Source organism: Dysidea avara, chromosome 4 (genome assembly GCF_963678975.1).
Source record: "Dysidea avara chromosome 4, odDysAvar1.4, whole genome shotgun sequence".
In the NCBI taxonomy this organism is placed as follows: Eukaryota; Metazoa; Porifera; class Demospongiae; order Dictyoceratida; family Dysideidae; genus Dysidea; species Dysidea avara.
The window spans coordinates 11,101,231-11,128,528 of record NC_089275.1 but is presented as its reverse complement, the minus strand read 5'-3'; the positions used below and the strand labels follow the sequence as shown (position 1 = coordinate 11,128,528).

General features: G+C 37.7%; 1 protein-coding gene across 1 annotated transcript; it reads left to right on the top strand.

Moving 5' to 3' along the window:
- The first annotated feature begins 1,196 nt into the window (after positions 1–1,196).
- On the top strand, positions 1,197–3,198 carry LOC136253282 (extracellular serine proteinase-like). Its single transcript, XM_066045919.1, has 3 exons — positions 1,197–1,271; positions 1,351–1,642; positions 1,818–3,198. Exons 2-3 carry the CDS (start codon positions 1,358–1,360, stop codon positions 2,970–2,972), a joined length of 1,440 nt encoding a protein of 479 aa, XP_065901991.1. The 5' UTR covers positions 1,197–1,271; positions 1,351–1,357; the 3' UTR covers positions 2,973–3,198.
- The last annotated feature ends 24,100 nt before the right edge of the window (positions 3,199–27,298 follow it).

Here is a 27,298-nt window from a genome sequence, read left to right as displayed (position 1 = left end):
TCAACCCAACACAACACATTTACAACAAGCTGTACAGCAATCAAGCATGAAAAGATTCAGGTCTACAAGAATGTGCTAGCACGTGATACAAGAACTAATAATGTGATGTAATGCATACAGTCTATTTCAGGTTGGTTGTCCACGTAAGCCAAATGCAAAAATATCACGTGAATAGAAATAACCAATGAAATTTCACGCCAGGCGGACGGCGCTAGTTTAAACTGAAGGCTACTGATCTCATTGGCTACTTTCAAGCACGTGACTTTTAACACTTCGTTTCTCTAGTCAACCAACCGGAAATAGACTGTAATGGTGTATGCATCAATTACTACGCCAACCACCCTTCGGAAGGAAGAAATACGTATACATAGTGAACACTGTCCATGTCACATTAACCCGAAGTTAATGGAGAGATGCTGGCACTTTTTTGGGGTTGCTTTGAAGTGAGTGCATAAACGTTTAGAATGCTACCAAGGGGGGTAGCTAGTCAGTGGTGGACTGTTGTATTAGAGCATTAGATTTTTGCTACAAGTAGTGACCAATAATAATAGGACGTGGCACCCCTTCCAAAAATGGTCAACAGACCTTCAGAAAAAATTGGTGTTTGTTATCTGCTTCATAATGATTTCTTCAAAATTTGATACTCAGCTACCCTACTATCATGATTTAATATAACTTATATCAACCATGTACATGTAGTACAAGTACATGCACATGTGTGCATGCAGCATGCCAATTCCTCCTTCCCCAGCATGCACACACACACACACACACACACACACACACACACACACACACACACACGCACAACATCCTTCCCACACCCAAGCAAAAACAGCAGTATGATTAATTTTAATATCATTCAAGTGGTGTTACACTGCATCCCAGATTGTAGCAATTAAACAATTATACAGTTTTGCAGTATCATGTATAACCTTTTAATCAGGACACTTGAAAATGAGGACATTTACATAGCACTAATCTGGACACTTGGTAGTGGTTCCAAAGTGTGTATATATTATATTATATTCAATTAGCTTCTCAAGTATTAGCACTTTGCTATAAAAACATGTTTTCTTGAAGCCATAGAAGCTTTCTAAGGAAACCATGTCTCTGTGAAGCCATATCTTAACTTACATAATTGTTGTATACTATAAAAGAACTTGTTGGAGAGCAGAATGCATCATACACACTGAAGAGATTTCTGATAATGTCATTGCTGATTGACTGCCTCTACTACTAATCAGTGGTACTATTTTGCTGATCTGAAGGTATGAACTATTAACATGCAGTTTATATAGATAGATCACAATAGAGTTAACTGGCATCTAGTACATATTCTTTATACAGTTCAACAATGAGATATTATCAGTGCCTAATTCTTGCACTGATCTTTGGCTGTGTCGTATTCCAAGATGTTTCTGGTGTTGCAAGAGTTAAAAGATCTGCTGATGAAAATTTACGTGACCCAGGAACTTACATTGTCCACTTTGAGGACAGTACAACTGATGCACAGTTACATCACTTTGTTAAACAGCTGAATAGGTCTGATAGAAAAGCAAAGTTTGCAGCAAAGATAATAGCAGAGTATCCTAACATCAAATGCTTAACAGCAAGGCTGTCAGAAAGAGCTTTAAAATGGGTGAGAATAAATAGTTATATCGCAGTTATATTAAATAATTTGTTTCAGTACTATATAATAATAATATTATGTTTACTGTAACAACAGTACAAATATAACACTCAAACACGTGTTCCATTGCTAATACATTAGATGGTGTATTTGGTTGTGTATAACATTATGAAATTGTGTGCAGGTTACACATCGCAAATTGGTTTCGGAAGTAAAGGAAAATGAATATGTTATATTTGTATCTGAAGTTTATTCTTTTGCATCTGTCAAGCCAGGATGGCACTTGGATAGAGTAGACCAACAAGTATTACCACTGGATCAGAAATATACTGCTAGCCAATGCACTGGGAAATCAGTTGATGTATATGTACTGGACACTGGTATTCACTATAATCACAGTGTATTCAATGGTAGAGCTCACTATCCAGGCTGTGATCCAATTGACAAGATATACAATGAAACACGTGAAGGAGAAGACTGCAATGGCCACGGAACTCATGTAGCTGGTCTTGTTGGTGGAAATGGTACTGGACTAGCCACTAGTGTGACTTTGTTTTCTGTTAGAGTAGCAAACTGCAGAGGGTATGCTTCTGAGGCATCACTCCTTGATGGACTAATATGTGTATGTGAACACAGGAAAGGCAGAAATGGAACCAGAGCAATTATTAATATATCTCTTGCCGGAACTGAAAAAATGTATAGTGTTAGCAAATGTGTCCAAGAATTAATAGCTGATGGTGTAGTAGTCACAGCTTCTGCTGGAAATGGGGATCGTGATGACTTTAAGGAAGTAAATTATGACTCCTGTGAAGTTTATCCAGCAGGTTACGATGGTGTTATCAATGTAGCTGCCACTGGCATGGAGGATCATGCATTGATGGGTGAATTTGATAACAAAAGTTTAACGTTTAACTTGGGACCATGTGTGGATGTGTTTGCTCCAGGCTACAGCATTCTCAGCAGTGACATATGTATCTCTAACAGCTCCTGCTACAACTCTACAGGAGATAAATGTAACTCATACACATGTCAGAGGTTTCGAACAGGCACTTCACAGAGTTCAGCATTAGTAGCTGGAGCTGTTGCCTTACTACTAGAGAAGTGTCCAAATATAACAAATACAGAAATTAGAAACATGCTAAGAACTTTTCTATCCAGAGGCAGAGTCCGATTCTGTAAAGCATACAAATTTCTGAGTGAAGACACTACTCTGACAGCTGTCAATGATGTTGTTGGTACTACACTTAATCGTTTACTATTCATAGGATTTTTACCTTATAATATTATACATTGTGAAATGTTTCATGGCCAGCCATTAATTACATCAATCAATTATTAACAAATTTTGTATTTACACTACTTCATACAGGCTAATCACATCTTTACATGTGTACAAACGCTAGTACTTTTTATATTACACACAATTATTGCCTCAGATGTAAACCACTGATCAATAATAATCGAGGTGTGAGATTTTGAATAGTCCTATAACGCAATTAATTAGTAAGCAATTCTAAGGTATTGATGATCTCTTTTTCAACAACATACCAATGACACGTAGTCAAGTTTTGTACAGCTTCCTCCCTTAGTTTATATGAGTCACTAATAATATCCCATCATCAGGTTGTGTATACTAGCTCATTACACTTTAAACTTAGTACTTCAAATTGTTTAATTTGTTAGTAAATTGAAGCCATGCCATACAATTATGTAACAAGCTCAGCAAAAACAAGTTTTATAGCCTTTCTGACACCACAGTGTAACTTTAGATCGAAAATATATTTACCTAAAACAGCTTTTACATATATATGCACATCTGCTATATATGATGCATGTTTAGTATTCGATCAGTAGACCATGCAAAACGTAAAATCTAAACTTTGAAAGTCAGACTTTTGGTAAAGCTATAAGACCAGTTTTTGCAAAAACAGTTACATATCAAGCTATATACACATTATGAAGCTGCTGAATGGGTAAGGGGCAAGGGTGATTTGTACTCAGTAACAGACTTAAACAACTTTATTAGCAAAGTTATAGTATTAGACTGTAGATATTTTATTTAATTATGTACTTTATATGCGCACACACACGCACACCCTCAGTTTGAGGCTTGTGCATAATCAAACATTAAATTAAGGGTGAATGTTCTAAACATTTCTAGTTAATAATGTGCACTGCTGTTGAAATCATAATCATAATTTCTGTCTTGATATTTGTGTTTTGTGTACCTAACACAATTGATGGAGGGAAGGAGACATAATATGTGACCGGGCCTGTGAAAACAGGGCATGTGGGCACAAACTACACCCCATCACTCTACAGATCATATTTTGGTAATGGAAAATTATATTTGCATTCTGTAACTTGCATCATAAAGCCAATTAAATACTTACTAATAGCTGAAAAGTGCAATGCCATAGCATAATGTGCCAAAACGTTATGAGTAATGAAAGTGTGCAAAAGTAGGCAAAAATCGTGTGCCCACATGCCCTATTATCGCAGGCCCAGTCACATATGCTGCACCACTTTGTTTGACAATCAAGTAAACAACTCATTGACTACAATCACAATCAATAATGTAATATTCATACAGTGCATTCATCTGAAATCAAAACTAAAGTTGCATGATGTAATAATGAGCATGAATTCAATAAAACGTAATCAGAGGGGACTTGTACCACCTTGGGTGATACATGCCAACTTTCTGACTATGTTATGCCACAAATATAATAATGATGATCATGTTTGGTAATATGTGGTTGTTAGTTAATCACAATGTTTCAATTAATGCCCACACTGATAAGATTGTCTTAATCAATTAAGACTAATGTCATAATGACATAAGTTACAATGTTAAAAACCTAAACAAGATAATATATGTCTGAAGATTCTTGAGTATCATCTGCTGGACTGCTTACTTGAAGAGCTACAAAGATGATGAAATACATGAATTCCAGTGAGTAATTTAATTTAATTAATTAACCCTCTCACTGCCAAATTTGTAGAGGCTCCAATCTACTGTATTTAAACTGTTATAACTTATAAACCATACAATGTAATCATATATCAAATCTAGACACCTGGTAGTGCATTGTGTGGCCAAGTATAGCCAGTGCAGGCACCGACAGACAAATCTGTATTATACAGCAACCAAGAAAATATTTTAACGCATTCGTAGCTCGATAGTACCTGACCGGAAATTAACCATTTTTGCTGTGCAGACTCTTCCCTCGGGGTGGGGCACCTCCGCCTGACCTCCTGTTTCAAATTTGAGCTGAATCTGCCAAGCCATCACTGAGACATGTGACTTCAAAATTTGTCTTAGTTTTTTGTATCCTTCTTTTGCAACACTTAGAAAAATTGCTATAACTTTAGTCGATTTTCTTCAAATTTGGAGGACAGTAAAAAATTAATGCAGCATGTGTACAGTACAATTTCATACACATCAAATAAAGAACAAGGTAGTTATACACGTTTTCAAAAAAATGTGATAGCGATATTTTGTCATAGTTATACGGTAAACTGCTTGAAGGAATGAGTTGAAAATTGGTCTGTACATGGAGTAACCATCGTAGTGCAAACCTTTTATGGTTTTAAAGGCAATAGAGTTACAGCTACAAAGTTACGTATAAAGCAAAAACCAAACAAACAAGTGTAAAATCTCGGGATCGAGATACTTCACTAGAGCGGTCACCACGGGGCACAAAAATGTCACAAAAGAAACTTACCAAAGATCAAACCAGGGACCTCCATACCTAACACCAGCATCCTTAACCACTAAACCACTGCTACCTTGGCTGATGACCTCACTTATTTCTACTTTATAAATGAAAATTCTAGTGATTAAATTTATAACTTCATAGATCTACCTATAGAAGTACTACAATATTCTGTGTGTTCTATAAGTCCTCAAAAAATGCACTCTACTAGAGTAGTAGAATAATCTAATCAAAATCAGCCAAGTTGTGAAAAAGGGTGCAACCCCCAAAAAATCCAGGGTGAAAAAAGATGTGAAAATTTTTAATAACAACAATTCAGGTGAATTTGTGTTGCCTTCTCCAAGTTTTGGCACCAAATTCACCTGAATTGCTGTTATTTAAAATTTTTGTCACTAACCTACCATCACAATCATTTCTTGGCTGCTACCTTTGATTTCACATCTTTTTTCACCCTGGCTTTTTGGGGGGCCGCACCCTTTTTTTCCTCAGCTTGACTGTTTTTGATCAGATATCAGTATTTGTATACTCCAAAGCCAGCTTGTGGTCAGCTTTGGAATTCTTTTACTTGTCTTTTTCTTTACTGCAGAAAGGAGGAAGACATCAAGAGCTGAATTCTGTGGATATTTTTTATAATGATGTAATTTTTTTTTACAAAATTTAATACTGTATGAAATTTATCACATGTCCTCTCTCCTACAGGTAGACCAGAAATCTCTACACAGTAATCTGTTTGTACCTAAACTCTCTACAGAGTGACTTCCAATGTGGCTGTACTCCCTTCAGATTGATTTGTTGTAGCTGAATTGCAAGGTGACTTGTTTGTAGCTGAACTCTCCAACAGGGTGATTTATTTGCAGCTAAACTCTCTACCTGGCGACTTGTTTGTAGCTAAACTCTCTAAAGAGTGACTTTATTGTAGCTGAATTCTCTACAGGGTGACTTTATTGTAGCTGAAATCTCTTCATCAGGGTGACTTGTTTAATACTGAATTCTCTACGGGTTTGTAGCTGAACAGGGTGACTTGTTGGTAGCTGAACAATCTACAAGGTGGCTTGTTCAATAATACTGGACTCTCCACAGGATGTTTGTTTATAGCTAAACTCTCTACAGGGTGACTTGTTTGTAGCTGAACTCTCTACTGGATGACTTAATTTGTAGCTGTACTCGCTAAAGAGTGACTTTTGTAGCTGAAATCTCTCCAGGGTGACTTGTTTAATACTGAATTCTTTACAGGGTGATTATAGTTGGTTATGTAGCTGAACGTTCTACAGCATGACTTGTTTGTAGGGGTGACTTGTTTGTGGCTGAACCTTCTAAATGGGAACTTGTTTGTGGCTGAACTCTCTACAGGGTGATTTTTTGTAGCTGAACTTCGACATAGTGATTTATTTGTAGCTGAACTCTTTATCTGCATGGTGACTTGTTTGTAGCTGAATACTCTACCAGGTGACTTGTTTGTGGCTGAACGCTCTATTGAGTGGCTTATTTGTGGCCGAACTTCCACAGAGTGAACTTTCACAGGGTGATTTGTTTGTAGCTGAACTCTTTATCTGGTGACTTGTTTGTAGCTGAGTACTCTACCAGGTGACTTGTTTGTGGCAGAACTCTACAGGGTGACCTGGACTCTCTCTTGGTTGACATTTTAAAGCTTAACTCTACCAGGTGACTTGTTTGTGGCAGAACTCTACAGGGTGACCTGGACTCTCTCTTGGTTGACATTTTAAAGCTGAACTCTACAGGTGACTTGCTTGTGGCTGAACTCTCCAGCGAGTGATTTATTTGTAACTGAACTCTTTACACTGTGACTTGTTTACAAAGTGATTTGTTTGTAGCTGAACTCTCTACATGGTGACTTGTTTGTAGCTGAGAACTCTACTGGGTGATTTTTTTAGCTGAATTCTACAAGTGACTTGTTTGTGGCTGACCTCTCTACAGGGTGACTTGTTTGTAGCTGAACTCTACAGGGTGACTTGTTTAATACTGAATACTTTTGCAGGGTGATTAGTTGGTTATGTAGCTGAACTTTCTACAGGGTGACTTGTTTGTAGGGGTGACTTGTTTGTGGTTGAACCTTCCAAATGGGAATTTGTTTGTGGCTGTGCTCTCTACAGGGTGATTTTTTGTAGCTGAACTTTCCACGTAGTGATTTATTTGTAACTGAACTCTTTAACTGGTGACTTGTTTCTAGCTGAATACTCTACACTCTACAGAATGACATGTTTGTGGCTGAGCTCTACAGGGTGACTTGCACTGAACTCTCTCTTGGTTGACTTTTTAAAGCTGAACTCTACAGGTGACTTGCTTGTGGCTGAACTCTCCAGAGGATGATTTGTTTGCAGCTGAACTCTTTACACTGTGACTTGTTTATTACTGAACTCTTTACATGGTGATTTGTTAGTAGCTGAACTCTTTACACTGTGACTTGTTTATTGCTGAATTCTTTACAAGGTGGTTTGTTTGTACTCCAATTGGTAATTATGTTTCTGGTCCACCGTCCATATCCTTAACGTGAAATTTCAGAAATACATGGGTAAAATGCCCGCATCAGCTTTTTGAAAAATCTGGATTTCGGAAAAAAATATTTGGCTACAAATATTTGGCTACAAGTATGCTAAATCTAACTATCTAGCTAAGTGTCATAAGAAATGGGCAAAGTGCATAGTACGGATCGATATACTCTAATAGAACTGTCAGTAAATCAAAAATACTGTAAATGAGCAGTCACTTCATTGTTGCTTTGTTGCTGAATTCTGCCCGCCGGTACCTGAAACTGATTTTCAAAGGACCAGAAACATAATTGCCAATTGGAGTGGCCTGACTCTCTACACAGTGACTTGTTTGTGGCTGACCTCTCCACAGGATGACTTGTTTGTAGCTGAATTCTCCACAGGGTAATTTTTTTGCAGCTTATCTCTCTTCAGGGTGACTTGTTTGTAGTTGAACTCTCCACAGGATGACTTGTTTGTAACTGAACTCTCTACAGGGTGACTTGCTTGTAGATGAGCTCTCTATTGGGTGACTTGTTGTTAGCTGAACTCTACATGGTGATTTTACTGTAGCTGAATGTTCTAATAGAGTGGCTTATTATGGAGCTGAATGTTCTATTAGGGTGACTGTACTATTAGAGTACCTCGATCGCGCACTTGTTAGACCTAGTTCATTTTCGTGGTGTAACTCGGTGGTTTTAATCTGATTCCTAGTAAACCACTAAAAGATTGTTCTAAACTAGCTATATTAATCTACCTCTCTACCTATTTTCAGCTGATTCCATTTACTAGTTTGTCTGGTAGCTATACGGATGGCACGTAATACTTTTTTATTAACAAAACTCAACCGTGCGCTTTTTACACACGGTTGGTGTTTTGTTATAACTCAATTGTTTGACTGTTTCTTTCATCGCATTTTTCGAAAATCGCTTATAATAGGCCTGTCAAGTCACACGCATTCAACCTTTTTCTCACGCTCACACGCACACAGTCATCAATCTCACGCAATTCAAAAGTCTTCTCAGCAATGGATTCTCCTTGGCGATAGCAATGAAACTTTCGAGGTGTGTATTATTTAGAGCAATGGGTACCGGTGTCACGTGATCCGTAGATTCAAATGTGGACGCAGTTTCACGACAGACGAACTGTAGAACTTGTATAGGTATTTATTATGATGTAATATTATTAGTTAGTATATTGTACGCATGCGTGTACATGTGAAGAGTTGCGATTGTGGTACCGGAGTTTTCAAGTCCGTTGTCCTATTATAATTGCGCATGCGCTAAAACCTACTAACCGAAGGGCCATTCACTGGTGATAAAGGAGTCACAACAACACAGTGAGTAATAGTTTTACCACATTTACAATCATCCATCATAATAGGGCACACACAGTTACCTGATCTCACTTGAATCTGCCATTTCTTTCGCACTGCTAAGCGCATGCGCCAAAATACATAGGACAACGGACTTGAAAACCCCGGTATTGACACGAGTTTCATAGTGTGCGTAGTGTATCCGAATCCTTCCCTGTCTCGTCCATCCTTGGTCGAACCTCGCGATTGGCGTACCCCATCTTAACCCGCCATATTTTTGGTGCTGTGACAGGTACGTCATCTATACTATCATAACCCCGCTACACGCAGTCGATTTCAAGTTGCTTGCGAATGCATTTGAACAATTTTGCACACGTGATTGCTCGAACACGTGAGCTGTTTTCTTTCAAGCGAGCTCTTTTAATAACGCAGCTACATTTTTCTCCTTAGATCGTTAGAGGCATAGGGGCATAGTGAGGTAGTTATTCAACATATTAAAGCACTGCACGTAAGCATCCACATGATCACGTTCGAAAATCACGTGTGCGAATCGTTCAATTGCATTCGCAAGCAACCCTCTGAAATCGCCATGTAGCACGAAGTAGTGAGCAGGAACAGAACCAGAAATTATCAGACAGGAGACTTCATAGTTTTGGGTGACCTCAAAATGTCAGTATTTTTATTCCCTCAGTTTTCTGATAGTTGTCTGATGTCGAAATTAGTTGCACGTGATCCAGTGGCCTGGGATGGTGAAACGATTGCTGACGGAAATGAATCTGCATTGAACGTTCAGAGATGTCTATGGAAAAAGGATTGTATACAGTTCTCAGTGAATGGGATTATGCTAGTGCACGTAAAACCAGCCAGAAAGTACAATTTATCTAGGTAGGATTAGCTAGTTCACTAGTTCAGATACCACACTCATAATATATTATTCTGCAATATACCCACACGTAGCTGTAGCTAGTTATAGAATAGCTAGCCACAGTACAGTGTGAATGTATTGGTTAACAATTTTGTTATAACTAGCACAGGGAAACCATGCTGATATAGTGACATGGAATCCTAGGCTGCTGGTTATAAATTTGATAGTTGGTTGCATGATGCGGCTCCATCATGGTCATAGCTTGGAAGAATCTCACTCATTCTGGATTGCTCGACTTGACAGCCCTGCAGTGATGGCTTGGCAGATTTAGCTAAAATTTGAAATGGGTGATACCCCATCCCGAGAGAGTTTCCACAGCAAAAATGGTTAATTTCCATCCAGCCATCAACGAGCTATGAATGCGTGAAAACAGTATTTTTTTGGTTCCTGTAAAATACACACTTGTCTGTTACATGCCTGCACTAGCTGTACTTGGCCATATGACACACTATCATGGGTCTTGATATTACCAAATATTGAAGTAAACCATGCAATAGATCTGTCAATGGAAGTTCTAGATGTTTTAGAACATTCTTTGTATGTGTGCTCTATTAGAAGTCCTCAAAAAAATGTGCACTCTTACAATAGAGTATTGCAATAATATTACCAAATATTGAAGTAAAGCTCTCCTATCAACTGTTAGCTTTTCACCCCAAGAAGTGTTTGCTCAATTAAGTTCGATTGACATCTCTAAGGCTTGTGGTCCTGATGCAATACCTGGTTTTTTGTTGAAGGCTAGTGCAGAATTCATTTCCTCTCCACTAAGGTTTCTTTTCACAAAATCTTTGCACACTGCTACCTTACCAAAGGACTGGGTCACTGCAAATATTGTTCCTGTTTTTAAACAGGATGATTGTTCAGTTGTTAAGAATTATCGCCCCATTAGTCTTACATCATTGGTTATCAAGGCAATGGAAAGGATTATCTACTCCAACATTGCGTCTGTTTTGGAATCTCACAATAGAATCAGCCCCTGTCAGTTTGGGTTCCGTAAGGGTTGTTCAACTTCTCATTCATTGTTGTTCAACTTCTCATTCATTGTTACAGGTTGTACATGATTGGGCAAAGACACTTAATTCTCAGAGCAGTTCTCATTGTTTACTGTTGGATTTTGCAAAAAGCATTTGACAGTGTACCTCATCAGCATCTTTTGCTAAAGTTAGAATGTTTGGGGATTCATGGTGACCTATTAAAGTGGCTCAACTGTTATATCTTACTAATCATTTTCAACACATGATGATAAGTGGACAGTTCTCTGAGTGGCTACCTGTATCGTCTGGAGTCCCTCAAGGGTCTATTTTAGGACCTCTGCTATTTATACTGTACATTGATGATCTCCATGCTGTAGTTAAGTCATCCTCTTTGAAAATATATGCTGATGATGTTGCTTTGTATGCTGAAGTGTCCTCCTATGAAGATTGTATTGAGTTACAAGATGATTTAAATCGTGTTCATGCATGGTCTCTTATGTGGCAATTGACCCTCAGTACAAGCAAATGTGAGGCCTTGAATATTACTAATAAACGTTCTCCTGTTTCTTTTGTTTATACAATTGGTTCTGTTTCAGTTGCCTGGAAAAGTAAAGTGAAATATTTTGGTGATCATTAGGTTGAAATAGAATGATCACTGTCAGCATTGTACACAAAGTAACTCAATCTCTGAATCGTTTGTGAAGGACTATGTATGGATGTACAGACAGAGCTAAAGCAACAGCTTATTTAACTCTTGTTAGGCCTTCTCTTGAATGTTGTAATGTTGTATGGACTCTCTACACTGCTAAGAACATTAACTTGATAGAGTCAGTACAATGTAGAGCTGCAAGGTGGATAAAAAGTTATTTTGACCCATTAACTTTTCAGTGGACTAAATCCAGTGATGAATGTTTGAGGGAGCTTGAATGGCCATCTTTGGAGCAGAGACATAATTATGCTTGTGTTACAATGTTATACGCTATTTTAAATAAATTCACTCCAATCAAATTTTCTGATTATTTTCAAATAAATGATCTTCCAACCCAGTCTCACCCTTTGACAATTCGTTGTTTACCCTCCTCTATCAATGCTTTCCGCCATTCATTTTTGTCAATTCAATATTTATGTGGAATTCGATCCCTTTTGATTTGTTGACAACTTCTGTTAATCATTTTAAGCTAAAACTGAAATGTTTTTTGTTTTTAAATTCTAATTAATTTTCTGTAACTTTCATCTTATTGATTGCATGTGTGTTTCTTTGTTTTTGTAGCTGTTTGTTTGGTATAGTTGTATGTTGTGTGTAATTTTTGTGGGGAAGCACCCTGTACAGGCTTGTGCCTTTTGTGTGACTCCTGTCATTGACAGAAATTGATAATAAATAATAAAATAAATAAAGCATACAATACATTTTTATAAGTCTGTCTTCAATCTCCAGCTGGTTACAGATGTTAAGATTTTAACAGTTGAACAGTGTCAGGTTAATAAAAAATAAAAATTTCTACCTTGTTGTTATGCCGTTAATGTACAGAGCACTACAAATTATTACAATGCAGGGTGTTGGAAAACTGCTCAAGAAGCTGGCATAGAATTGGCAGTGCATTTTCCAAGTTAGGATGGGTTGTCATGTATTGGTTACTCTACAGGGGCAGATCTAGGACTTTTTGAAAAGGGGGGCTAAGCTTGACAGGGACATAGATAACTAGCCAGACATTAGAAGATACCAAGCCTTCTCACAAGGCCCTAGTGGTAAGATTCATGTAGTATCCTTGATCAAATTAGCTGTTTGGAATAATGACAAAATTAGTGTGCAAAACACACTAGCATGAGAAGCATGCCAACCTAGGTGGTATGCCCTCCCTGGAAATTTTGAATATTAGGCCCTCTAAAGGTGAATCTGAGCAGTTTTTCAGTGGAAAATTATGGAATTTCAGTTTATATCATTAAATTTTACTTTTCCATTAAATCAATACTGATTGCAATATGCATTGAGTAGCTACCATGCATGCATGATAATCTTTTCATTTGTAGCTACCAAGCATTTAGATATAGCTAGCTATATACCATAATGCATCAGCTCCTCTTAGCCATGCTCTAATCAGCTAAATCTGTGAGGCAGAAACATGTATAGCTACGTAGTAGTGGTGTTGAATGTCACAATTATTAGTATGCATGCTCCTATAGCCTAGTGACACTTTGTTAGCCTTAACACCAATAAAGTGTACTGAAAAGCAGAATGCAATGAAGGGTACTAATAGCCATCAGGGGCAGAGGAAGTAGTTGATATGACAGGGGACTGGGCTTACCCAGACTTATGGAAATGATCTACATTGTCTCTGGTTTGGTAAGGTGAGACCCAAAAAAAAAAGGTCACAACCACCTCACCAGCTATGCATTTATAGCTCATAAACTACATAAAATCCTTACATAGCTTGCTACACACTGCTCTAAGACTGTGACTGCTTTATTAGAGTGACTGCTCTATTAGAGTATTTTGATCTTTACCACGGTTTTCAGCCCCACTCCAAGGATAATTTCAGCGTTATATCACTCTAGGGTGGGCTAAGCCCCCCCTCAGCAGACCGAGGGGGGCCTCAGCCCCCTAGCTTCTCCCTTTCCGCAGCCTATGTTACTCTATGTTCTATGTAGGTAGCCATGCAAGGGAACAATTTTTAACATTCTTTAATGTATTATTCAGTACATATTGTTCTAATTTAGTTGGAATATACATACATTTAACTAGAGCCAGGACAGCTATTAAGGGGTATAGCTAAAAGGGTAATAGGATTATGGGCCTCTTGTGGTGCTCAAAACAGATCATAAATGGAGCCTGAGAGCCCGATGGGCATGCCTGGACAAGCTTGTGATAAAGGTCTCCTCTGATATGCAGGTATTTTGTGTTTGTGATTCCAAGCTCCGATAGATCCTGTAAAGTACTGAGAGTTCCAGAGACATTTTGTGGATAACCCAACCACCCTTTGGAAGAAAGAAATACAATAATGAGCACTGCCCATGTCACATTAACCCGAAGTTAAAGGAGAGATGCTGGCACTTTTTTGGGGTTGCTTTGAAGTGAGTGCATAAACGTTTGGAATGCTACCAAGGGGGTAGTTAGCTAGTCAGTGGTTGAATGCTGTATTAGAGTATTTAGATTTTTGCTACAAGTAGTGACCAATGATGATAGGACGTGGCACCCCTTCCAAAAATGGTCAACAAACCTTCAGAAAAAATTGGTGCTGTTATCTGCTTCATAATGATTTCTTCAAAATTTGATACTAATTTACCCTACTATCATGATTATATTTGTGACCAGGCCTGCGAAAACAGGGCACGTGGGTACAAACTACACCTCGCCACTCTACAAGTCATATCTCAGTTCTGGAACAGACTGAATATTTGCATTCTGTATCTTGCATCATAATGCCAATTAAATGCTTACTAAGAGCTGAAAATTGGATTGCCATAGCATAATGGTACAAACAGTTATTAGTAATGCAACTTCAAAAAAGTAGGCAAAAATAATGTGCCCACATGCCCTATATTCGCAGGCCCAGTCACAATTAGTGCTTGCCACACATCAACTACTCATGTGCACAAAGTAATATAATTTATATATATCGACCATGCAGTACAAGTACATGCACACTGTGCATGCATAATGCCAGTTCCTCCTTCCCCAGCATGCACACACACACAACATCCTTCCCACATCCAAGTAAAAGCAGTAGTATAATTAATTTTAATATCATTCAAGTGGTGTTACGCTGCATCCCAGATTGTAGCAATTAAACAATTATGCAGTTTTGCTGTAACATGTATAACCTTTTAATCAGGACACTTGAAAATGAGAACACTTACATAGCACTACCGTAAGTTCTCTAAAAATTCGGCCCCTCTATTTATTCGGCACCCATATTCAACAGTGAAATAATTTCCTCTAATAAAAAATTTGGCACGTTTCCTATTTTTGCGATGGATACTGATAGTGACGAGAACGTCAGATTGTCTAGTCTTAATATCGACAATACAAATTATACTGTGACGAGTGGTCGATCAACTAAAATTAGTGGTGATTACCATCTAATGATAGGCCGAAATTTGGCGAGACGAAAATTATTGATTTAAAAATATGCCGAATTTTTAGAGAACTTACGATAATCTGGACACTTGGTAGTGGTTCCAAAGTATATATATATATCATTAAATTTTTACATATTCAATTAGCTTCTCAAGTATTAGCACTTAGCTATAAAAACATGTTTTCTTGAAGCCATAGAAGCTTTCTAAGGAAACCATGTTTTCTTGAAGCCATATCTTAACTTACATAGTTGCTGTATACTATGAAAGGACTTGTTGGAGAGCAGAATGCATCATACACATTGAAGAGATTTCTGATAACATCATTGCTGATTGACTGCCTCTGCTACTAGTCAGTCAGCAGATCTTTTAACCCTTACAACATCAGAAACATCTTGGAATGTGACACAACCAAAGATCAGTGCAAGAATTAGGCACTAATAATATCTCATTGTTAAACTACAAAGAATATGTACTAGATGCCAGCTAACTCTATAGTGATCTAACTATATAAGCTGTTACAGTCATACTTTTAGATCAGCAAGATAGTACCACGATGAAAAGTTACGTGACCCAGGAACTTACATCATCCACTTTGAGGACAGTACAACTGATGCACAGTTACATCACTTTGTTAAGCAGCTTAATAGGTCTGACAGAAAAGCAAAGTTTGAAGCAAAGATAATCGCAGAGTATCCTAACATCAAATGCTTAACAGCAAGGTTGTCATGCAGAAAGAGCTTTAAAATGGTTGAGAATAAATCGTTATATCGCAGTTATATTAAATAATTTATTGTTTCAGTACTATATAGCTAATATGTTTACTGTATCAGCAGTACAAATATAACACTCAAACACATGTTCCATTGCTTAGATGGTGTTTTTGGTTGTGTATAACATTATGACATTGTGTGCAGGTTACACATCACAAATAATTGGTTTCAGAAATAAAGGAAAATGAATATGTTATATTTGTCTCTGAAGTTGATTCTTTTGCATCTGTCAAGCCAGGATGGCACTTGGATAGAGTAGACCAACAGGCGTTACCACTGGACCAGAAATATACTGCTAGCCAATACACTGGGAAATCAGTTGATGTATATGTACTGGACACTGGTATTCACTATAATCACAGTGTATTCAATGGTAGAGCTCACTATCCAGGCTGTGATCAAATTGATAAGATATACAATGAAACATGTGAAGGAGAAGACTGCAATGGTCATGGAACTCATGTAGCTGGTCTTGTTGGTGGAAATGATACTGGACTAGCCACTGGTGTGACTTTGTTTTCTGTTAGAGTAGCAAACTGTAGAGGGTATGCTTCTGAGGCATCTCTCCTTGATGGACTAATGTGTGTATATGAGCACAGGAAAGGCAGAAATGGAACCAGGGCAATTATTAGTATGTCTCGTGCTGGAACTAAAAGGAGGAATAGTGTTAGCAAATCTGTCAAAGAATTAATAGCTGATGGTGTAGTAGTCACAGCTTCTACTGGAAATGGGAATTGTGATGGCTTTAAGATGGCAAATTATGACTCCTGTAGAGTTTATCCAGCAAGTTACATGGGTGTTATCAATGTAGCTGCTACTGACATGAATGATAATGCATTGATGGGTGAATTTAAAGGTGGAAGCTTAACCACCAACATGGGATCATGTGTGGATGTGTTTGCTCCCGGCTATAGTATTCTCAGCAGTGACATATGTATCTCTAATAGTTCCTGCTACAACTCTACAAGAGATAAATGTAGCTCATACACATGTCAGAGGTTTCGAACAGGTACTTCACGGAGTTCAGCATTAGTAGCTGGAGCTGTTGCCTTACTACTAGAGAAGTGTCCAAATATAACAAATACAGAAATTAGAAACATGCTAAGAACTTTTCTATCCAGAGGCAGAGTCCGATTCTGTAAGGCATACAAATTTCTGAGTGAATACACTACTCTGACAGCTGTCAATGATGTTGTTGGCACTACACTTAATTGTCTACTGTTCATAGGAACCTTACCTTATATAGGCATGAGGCTATTATGCTCCAAAAATTGAGCATTATGCTTTTGAGCAGTGCTCAAAAAATCACCTATTATGCTTTTGAGAATTGCCCATTATTCCCAAAATTATGCCACCATAATTGGCTAATAATGCCAGTTTATTCCTGTATCAGCCCATTTTCATTGATGTTTAAGCTTCAAATAGTCTTGAATTTTTAGCTGGTTGCTGTATTAGAGTATTTCATATCAATGTGACTGCTTTATTAGAGTAAATAAAATTCGGTGACTGTTCTATTATAGTTTCTGACTGTTCTATTAGAGTTTCTGACTGCTCTATTAGAGTATCTCGATCTTTTTTAACGATATTATGCAATCTGCAGATTTTCCTACTGTTAAAGCTTTATAATCACCTAAATATGCTAGCATAATTCCTGATTCCCACACATACCTATTATGCCCGAAATTATGCTGGCATAATCGCCGCATCCCTAACCTTATATATATTGTGAAATGTTTCATGGCCAGCCATTAATTACATCAATTTATTATTAACAACTTTTGTATTTACACTACTTCATATATACAGGCTAGTCACATATTACACACAATTATTGCCTCCAATGTAAACTGCTGATCAATAATAATTGAGGGATGGGATTTTGAATAGCCCTATAACACGATCAATTAGTAAGCAATTCTAAGGTATTGATAATTTCTTTTTCAACAACATACCAATGACATGTAATAGAATTTTGTACAGCTTCCTTCCTTAGTTTATATGAGTCACTAATTCAGAAATAATATCCCATCATCAGGTTGTATACACTAGCTCATTACACTTTAATTACATTGCTATATTTTAAGTACTTCAAATTGTTTAATTTGTTAGTAAATTGAAACCATGCCATACAATTACATAACAAGCTCTGCAAAAACAAGTTTTATAGTCTTTCTGATACCACAGTATAACTTTAGATTGAAAATTTATTTACCTAAAAACAGCTTTTATACATATATATATATATATATCTAATCAAAAACAGCCAAGCTGTAGTGCGGCCCTTGAAAAGGCTATGGTGAAAAAAGATGTGAAATCCAAGGTGGCGGCCAAGAAATGGCTGTGATGGTAGGTTAATGGTAAAAATTTTAATAACAACACTTCAGGTGAATTTGGTGCCGCTTGGTCAATTAATTGGCACAAAATTCACCTGAATTGTCGTTATTAAAATTTTTACCATTAACCTACCATCACAGCCATTTCTTGGCTGCCACCTTGGATTTCACATCTTTTTTCACCATAGCCTTTTCAAGGGCCGCACTCCTTTTTTTACAGCTTGGCTGTTTTTGATTAGATTTCACTTCTTTTTGTATTTGTATACCCCAAAGCCGGCCTATGGCCAGCTTTGGGGCTTTTTAACTTATATATTTTTCTTTACCACAGGAAAAAGAAAAAGATGAAGCAGATTTTATAAATACTTTAACTCATTCTGATTTTATCAGTAAATGTACAAATTATATATATAATGCATATATCAAGAGTTCATAATATAAAAAGAGATCATATATTTATTACATGTCAATTAATCCCCACAGGATAATTTACAGCTAACCTCTCTACTGGGTGACTTGAAATGTAGCTGAACTCTCTACAGGGTGATCTGCTTGTACGTAGATGAACTCTTTACAGGATTCTCTCTACAGGGTGACTTGACTCTAGCTGAACTCTCTGCAGGGCAGGGGCGGATCTAGGATTTATAAAAGGGGGGGGGGGGGGGGGGGCTAACTCAAGGTACTAATCTCTTGGGTAGAGGTGTGTGAAGTACATTTCCCAGCATGCGAAGCATGCTGGAACTAGGGGGGTCTGGGGGCATGCCCCCCCAGGAAAATTTTGAAAAATAGATGCTAAAATACTGCAATTTGGAGACATTTCCACATAAAATTCATAATATTTTCTGCCCATAGATATTTTATATACTGCCTTTAGATTATAGGTATGGCTCTCTGAAGCATTTTGCTAATGGAAAAGTTTGGGTAGATACAGACAACCAAATACATGATGCACCCCTCTCACAATTGCACAACGCTGAATAGGTACATGTTAGAATAATAATGTTGAAAGTGGAAAATTTTGAAATTTGAACAATACAAGATTGAATCTGAGAGCACTTTCAATGGAAATTGTGTACCTGAATTAAGTATTGCCATACATATTATTAACTACACAAGTTGTTGAATGAAGCCTTTTAAACAGACCAATGCACTTCATTGTATGTATAGGTGCAGGCAGATTTGGAAAAATTCCGTAACAGAATCAACTACATGTTTCCAGTGAATGCTCTATTAGAGTAGTTAGCTGACTGCTCTATTAGAGTACCTCGATCTTGTACACCTCCAATGCTGATACGGGTCCTTGTTGCATAAACTTTAGCATAAATCCACTGATAATATCTTGGAAAGATGTTTATAAGGTGGTTTTATGAGTATTTGTATTATTAGTGATCATATAATTATCCTAAGACAAAATTTCATTATAATACTCAGCATATTGATCAAGTAAAGCCTAAATATGAAGGGGGGGGCTTCAGCCCCCAAAGCCCCCCCCCCCCCCCCCCTGGATCCGCCCCTGCAGGGTTATCTGTTTGTAGTTGAATTCTCTACAGGGTGATTTGTTTGCAGCTGAACTCTCTACAAGGTAACTTCTTCTAGCTGATCTGTCTACAGGGTGACTTGTTTCTAGCTGGTCTCTCTACAGGGCGATTTGTTTGTAGCTGAATTCTCTACAGGGTGATGTGTTTGCAGCTGAACTCTCTACATGGTGGTTGCTTTGTAGCTGAACTCTCTAAAAGGTGACTTCTTCTAGCTGAACTCTCTACAGCGTGATCTTTTCATAGCTGAACTCTCTACAGGATGATTTGTTTGCAGCTGAACTCTCTACATGATGATTTCTTTGTAGCTGAACTCTCTACAGGGTGATTTGTTTGTAGCTGAAATCCCTACAAGGTAACTTCTTCTAGCTGATCTTTCTACAGGGCGATTTGTTTGTAGCTGAGTTCTCTACAGGGTGTTTGTTTGCAGCTGAATTCTCTACATGGTGGTTTCTTTATAGCTGAACTCTCTACAAGGTGACTTCTTCTAGCTGAACTCTCTACAGGGTGATTTATTTGTAGCTGAACTCTCTACAGGTGATTTGTTTGTAGCTGAACTCTCTACAAGGTGATACTTCTAGGTGATCTCTCTACAGGATGACTTGTTTCTAACTGAACTCTCAACAGGGTGATCTGTTCATAGCTGAACTTTCAACTGGGTGATTTGTTTGCAGCTGAACTCTCTACATGGTGGTTTCTTTGTAGCTGAACTCTCTACAAGGTAATTTCTTCTAGCTGAACTCTCTACAGGGTGACTTGTTTCTAGCTGATCTCTCTACAGGGTGATCTGTTCATAGCTGAACTTTCTACAGGGTGATTTGTTTGCAGCTGAACTCTCTACATGGTAGTTTCTTTGGTGACTTGTTTCTAGCTGATCTCTCTACAGGGTGACTTGTTTGTAGCTGAACTCTCTACAGGTGATTTGTTTGTAGCTGAACTCTCTACATGGTGGTTTCGTTGTAGCTGAACTCTCTACAAGGTAACTTCTTCTAGCTGATCTTTTGACAGGGCATATGTGACCCTATTTTGGAAAACCATACATCTAGGCACATGCAAAATTTGTGGGAATTCTCAATTGAAAATTTCAGTGATTTTTTTAAATTAATTTTTTTACACTTTCTGATAAAGCAACTATTAAGCCTTCTTGCTGTGAAATTTCACACCCATAGCTTCTTTTATCTAGGAGATATACTGAATTATATCAGACCATGTAGTAGTTTCACAATGCGTGGGACAACAATTAACTTACAAATTGGGTGATTTGTTCATTCCCAGAACCAAACATTTTCCTGTCTTTACACAATATTACAAGTGATTTCATTGAGAAAAAGCACAAAGAACACATGATTAAACTCTCAAGAATCTCTTTTCTTTAATTTTAGATTGTAAGAATGGTGATCTTTGTCAACAAAGTGATTTGTCATCAATTTGTCACATCTGATCACTATTCAGTTCTATAAACTGATAATGAAAAGTTAGTTTGTAATGTATTAGACAGTAAATTGGCCATATCTTTGGAATGCTTCAATGTATCGTCACAAAATTTTCACACAAGGTAGATAACCACTCAGTGCTTCATTGTAGCTATAATAAACAAAATTGGCCAATGTGCCCAGATGTATGGTTTTCCAAAATAGGGTCACATATTTGTTTGTAGCTGAGTTCTCTACAGGGTGATTTGTTTGCAGCTGAACTCTCTACATGGGAGTTTCATTGTAGCTGAACTCTCTACAATGTGACTTCTTCTAGCTGAACTCTATACAGGGTGACTTGTTTCTAGCTGATCTCTCTACAGGGTGACTTGTTTCTAGCTGAACTCTCTACAGGTGATTTGTTTGCAGCTGAACTCTCTGCATGGTGGTTTCTTTGTAGCTGAACTCTCTACAAGGTAACTCCTTCTAGCTGATCTTTCTACAGGGTGATTTGTTTGTAGCTGAATTCTCTACAGGGTGATTTATTTGCAGCTGAACTCTCTACAAGGTGACTTCTTCTAGCTGAACTCTCTACAGAGTGATAGATTTTTTTTGCAGCTGAACTCTCTACATGGTGGTTTCTTTGTAACTGAACTCTCTACAGGGTGATTTGTTTGTAGCTGAACTCTCTACAGGGTGATCTGTTCGTAGCTGAACTCCCTACAAGGTAACTTCTTCTAGCTGATCTTTCTACAGGGCGATTTGTTCGTAGCTGAATTCTCTACAGGGTGATTTGGTTGCAGCTGAACTCTCTACATGGGAGTTTCATTGTAGCTGAACTCTCTACAATGTGACTTCTTCTAGCTGAACTCTCTACAGGGTGACTTGTTTCTAGCTGATCTCTCTACAGGGTGACTTGTTTGTAGCTGAACTCTCTACAGGTGATTTGTTTGTAGCTGAACTTTCTACAAGGTGATACTTCTAGCTGATCTCTCTACAGAATGACTTGTTTCTAACTGAACTCTCAACAGGGTGATCTGTTCATAGCTGAACTTTCTACTGGGTGATTTGTTTGCAGCTTAACTCTCTACATGGTGATTTCTTTGTAGCTGAACTCTCTACAAGGTAACTTCTTCTAGCTGATCTTTTTACAGGGCATGTTTGTTTGTAGCTTAGTTCTCTACAGGGTGATTTGTTTGCAGCTGAACTCTCTACATGATGGTTTCTTTGTAGCTGAACTCTCTACTAGGTGACTTCTTCTAGCTGATACAGGGTGACTTGTTTCTAGATGAACTCTCTACAGGGTGACTTGCATGTAGCTGAATTGTCTATCAGATTAACTGTTTGTAGCTGAATTCCGTACAGAATATCCTGCAATGTACTATAATTCTGTAATGGAGTAAGTTATAAACGTAGCTGAATGCTCTATTAGGGTGACTGTTCTATTAGAGTATCTCGATCTCGCATTTGCTACACGTAGTTGCCTTTTGAATCATAACTCAGTGGTTTGTAATCCGATTCTTCTGTACTACTGCAAGGACTTTCTATGATGATTATTCCAGCTACACACTGATTTTCAGCTCATTGCTCTAAGCGGTTTGCCTGGTAGATGTGAAAACTAATAGTTTTTTATTCATAAAAATCGATCGCGTAATTTTGACACAGGTTGGGTTTTGTGTCATATCTCCATGGTCTTTATCTCAATTCCTTTCAAACCACAAAAAGGCACTCCTACGATGGTTACTCCATCTACATATAAATTTTCAACTCATTCCTCCAAGGGGTTTACCCTGTAGGCGTGACAGACCTTCGACCTTATTTTACGCACATAATCGGTCATAACTCCGTGTATGTTCATCGGATTCCTACCAAAGTTGGTACAGAGATCCGCCTTAATGAGCCCTTCAATTGTGCCAAATTTCAGCCCTATCCGAGTACGAATTCGTGTTTTATGTAAATATTTTAATAACGATAATTCAGGTGAATTTGGTGCCGTTTGGTCTTGGCACAAAATTCACCTGAATTGTCATTATTAAAATTTTTACCATTAACCTACCATCACAGCCATTTCTTGGCTGCCACCTTGGATTTCACATCTTTTTTCACCATAGCCTGTCTGAGGGCCGCACTTTTTTTACAGCTTGGCTGTTTTGGATTAGATTTCACTTCTTTTTGTATTTGTATATAGGCCTTTTTTTAACCTATCATTTTTTCTTTACCACAGGAAGAAGAAAAGATGAAGCAGGGTGATTTCTTTGTAGCTGACCTCTCTACAAGGTTATCCTTCTAGCTGATCTCTCTACCGGATGACTTGTTTCTAGCTGATCTCTCTACAGGGTGACTTGTTTGTAGCTGAACTCTCTACAGGGTGGTTTGTTTGTAGCTGAATTTTCTATAGGGCGATTTGTTTGCAGCTGAACTCTCTACATGGTAGTTTCTTTGTAGCTGAACTATCTACAATGTAACTTCTTCTAGCTGAACTCTCTACAGGGTGACTTGTTTCTAGCTGATCTCTCTACAAGGTGACTTGTTTCTAGCTGAACTCTCTACAGGATGATTTGTTTCTAGCTGAACTCTCTACAAGGTAACTTCTTCTAGCTGATCTTTCTACAGGGTGATTTGTTTGTAGCTGAATTCTCTACAGGGTGACTTGTTTCTAGCTGATCTCTGTACAGGGTGACTTGTTCCTAGCTGAACTCTCTACAGGTTATTTATTTGCAGCTGAATTCTCTACAAGGTGACTTCTTCTAGCTGATCTCTCTACAAGATGACTTGTTTCTAACTGAACTCTCTACAGTGTGATCTGTTCATAGCGGAGCTTTCTACTGGGTGATTTGTTTGCAGCTGAACTCTTTGCATGATTGTTTCTTTGTAAATGAACTCTCTACAAGGTAACTTCTTCTAGCTGATCTCTTTACAGGGCAATTTGTTTGAGCTGAACTCTCTACATGATGGTTTCTTTGCAGCTGAACTCTCTATTAGGTACCTTCTTCTGGCTGATCTGACTACAGGGTGACTTGTTTGTAGCTGAATTCCCTACAGAATAACTTGCAATGTAATATAATTGAGTAAATTATAAATGCAGCTGAATGCTTTATTAGGGTGACTGTTCTATTAGAGTATCTCGATCTCGCATTTGCTACACGTAGTTGCCTTTCGAATCATAACTCAGTGGTTTGTAATCCGATTCTTCTGTACTACTGCAAGGACTTTCTATGATGATTATTCCAGCTACACACTGATTTTCAGCTCATTGCTCTAAGCGGTTTGCCTGGTAGATGTGAAAACTAATAGTTTTTTTATTCATAAAAATCGATCGCGTAATTGTGACACAGTTTGGGTTTTGTGTCATATCTCCATGGTCTTTATCTCAATTCCCTTCAAACCACAAAAAGGCACTCCTACGATGGTTACTCCATCTACATATAAATTTTCAACTCATTCCTCCAAGGGGTTTACCCTGTAGGCGTGACAGATCTTCGACCTTATTTTACGCAAATAATCGGTAATAACTCCGTGAATGTTCATCGGATTCCTACCAAAGTTGGTACAGAGATCCGCCTTAATGAGCCCTTTAAGTGTGCCAAATTTCAGTCCGATCCGAGCACGCATTCGTGTTTTATGGCGGATTTTGCGAAGTGTGTGAAATGAAAAAGTAGAAGAAAAAAAAACCAAGAAATTAAAACGAAATTTTGTTCGCTCGTATCTCGGAAATGGCTGGAGCGATTTTCTTCATATTTGGTGTGTAGACTCCCCTTGCTGGCCGGCACCTCTCTAGCAAATTTGGTTCCAATCGGATAAGGGATCACAGAGCTACATAGGTGTGAAAATTGCGTTTTCTTTCTTTCTGTTAATATACTCACGGGTGGCATGCCGGCTTCTTGGGCCGCACGACACACTACCGTGTGTCTTGATATACACACCTGCTATATATGATTCATGTTTAGTATTCAATCAGTAGACCATACAAACGGGAAATCTAAACTTTGAAAGTCAGACTTTTGGAAAAGCTATAAGACCAGTTTTTGCAGAGACGTACGGTTACATATCAAACTATACACGTTATGAAGCTGAATGGGTGACAAGGGGCAAGGGTGATTTGTACTCAATAACAGACTTGAACAACTTTACAGTAGAGCATTCAAATGTTTGAATGAAAAACTGCGGATTACTCGAATGTTTCTAATATTTAAAACCTACAATCAAAAAAATTCACATATAGAATCTAAGGAGTAAGACCTATTGTCGTGAGGATTCCATTCACTTACTTTTTGAAATATAGACAGTAAAGTGAGTGTAAACAGCAGCAAAGTAGTAGTTTTATCACTTTAATCAACCTCATACCTGGCGTGTTAGCTGTTGTGTCACTTTTGGCTTCATATGCACCTGACTGTACAGCATATGGCGGATCCAGGATGGGGCATTTTGTTCAATAATCCATTGTTCTATCTCAAGAGTACTCCCACTGCTGTTGAAATCATAATCAGTCTTTACATGATATTTGTGTTTTGTGTACATAGCACAATTGATGGAGGGAAGGAGACATAATATGCTACACCACTTTTAGTCAAGTAAACCACTCATTGACTATAACCACAATTGATGTCATATTCATACAGTAGTTTCATCTGAAATCAAAACTAAAGTTGCATGATGCAATGATGAGCATGAATTCAATAAAATGTAACCAAAGGGGACTTGTACCATCTTGAGTGATTAGTGATTCATATCTACAGATTGAAGATCCCATCTGGTCACATACTAATCAGGGGCGGATCCAGAGTTTGGAAAGAGGGGGGGCACCTTGCTGAAAAACAGTTGAAGACCAAAAAAAAAAAAAAAAGTCCACAACAATAATAACTAGTTATCCTTTACCAAATATATCACGTCTATGTAAAATAAAATCCTATTTATAACTTCATAGGTAAGCTACTCTGCCTCATGAACATTGTGACTGCTTTATTAGAGTATCTCGATCTTGTATGCAATTTCTTGAAGGGGGGGGGGGGGGGGGGGGGGCATTTGCCCCAAATGCCCCATCCTGGATCCGCCATTGCTAATGTACAGTACATGCCATTGTGTACACCTGTCAACTTTCTGACCATGTTATACCACAAGTATGATAATGGTAATCATGTTAGCTAATATGTGGTTGTTAGTTAATCACAATGTTTTGATTAATACCCACACTGATAAGATTGTCTTAATTTAATGTCATAATTACATAGTTTACAATGTTAAAAACCCAAACAAGATATATGTCTGATATCAGGGGAAGATTCTTGAGTATCATTATCTGGACTGTTTACTTGAAGAGCTACAAGGATGATGAAATACATGAATTCCAGTGAGTAATTTAATTTAATTAATTAATAATTTATATAATTATCCCTCTCACTACCAAATTTATAGAGGCTCCAATCTACTGCTTTTAAACTGTTATAAACCATACAATGTAATCATACTAGACATATTAAAAATTTAAAATAAGAAATAGGGATCGCTGAAAAAAGCCACGAAACAAGAAGGGATCGCTGGGATGGTAATGTGAACCACAAATCCCTATTTTGACTCTTTATACTCAAATGGAGCATTTATAGAGTCAAAATAGGGATCTGTGGTTTACATTACCACCCCAGCGATCCCTTCTTGTTTCGTGGCTTTTTTCAGTGATCCCTATTTCTTATTTTAAATTTTTAATATGTCTAGTTTGTGTACTTTTTTCCAAATCCATTTATGAATTATAAGTTAATTGGCACATTAGTGTAGTTAGCTAACAGAGATTCCTTGGTTTAAAAGGCTAACTCATTAGATATGTTAATGCAATATTAATTTTGTAATCTATGATAAAGACTGTATTTTCATCCTGATTCATTTGTACACACACAAAATATAAGGCAGGATACATTAATTCCTAGTCTATACTCAGTGTTTGAGCCATCATCGTCACACTTGGTGCCATTGCTGAAAACACACTGCTATCTGAGCTACTTACCTGTCAGAAGAATTACTGATTGTGCACCTATCATACAGGGATACAGTGTTGATGGCAGCACAGGAGACTTGAAGAAGAACAAGATGTCTTAGGTGTTCATTCTAACAGAAGGACAAGAATGAAACTCTAT

Excerpts from the sequence above, each read along its gene's own strand:
- LOC136253282 (XM_066045919.1), top strand. The coding sequence starts at position 1,358 with ATGAGATATTATCAGTGCCTAATTCTTGCACTGATCTTTGGCTGTGTC. Across the intron at positions 1,643-1,817 it reads CAGAAAGAGCTTTAAAATGG|GTTACACATCGCAAATTGGT; the intron begins GTGAGAATAAAT and ends AATTGTGTGCAG.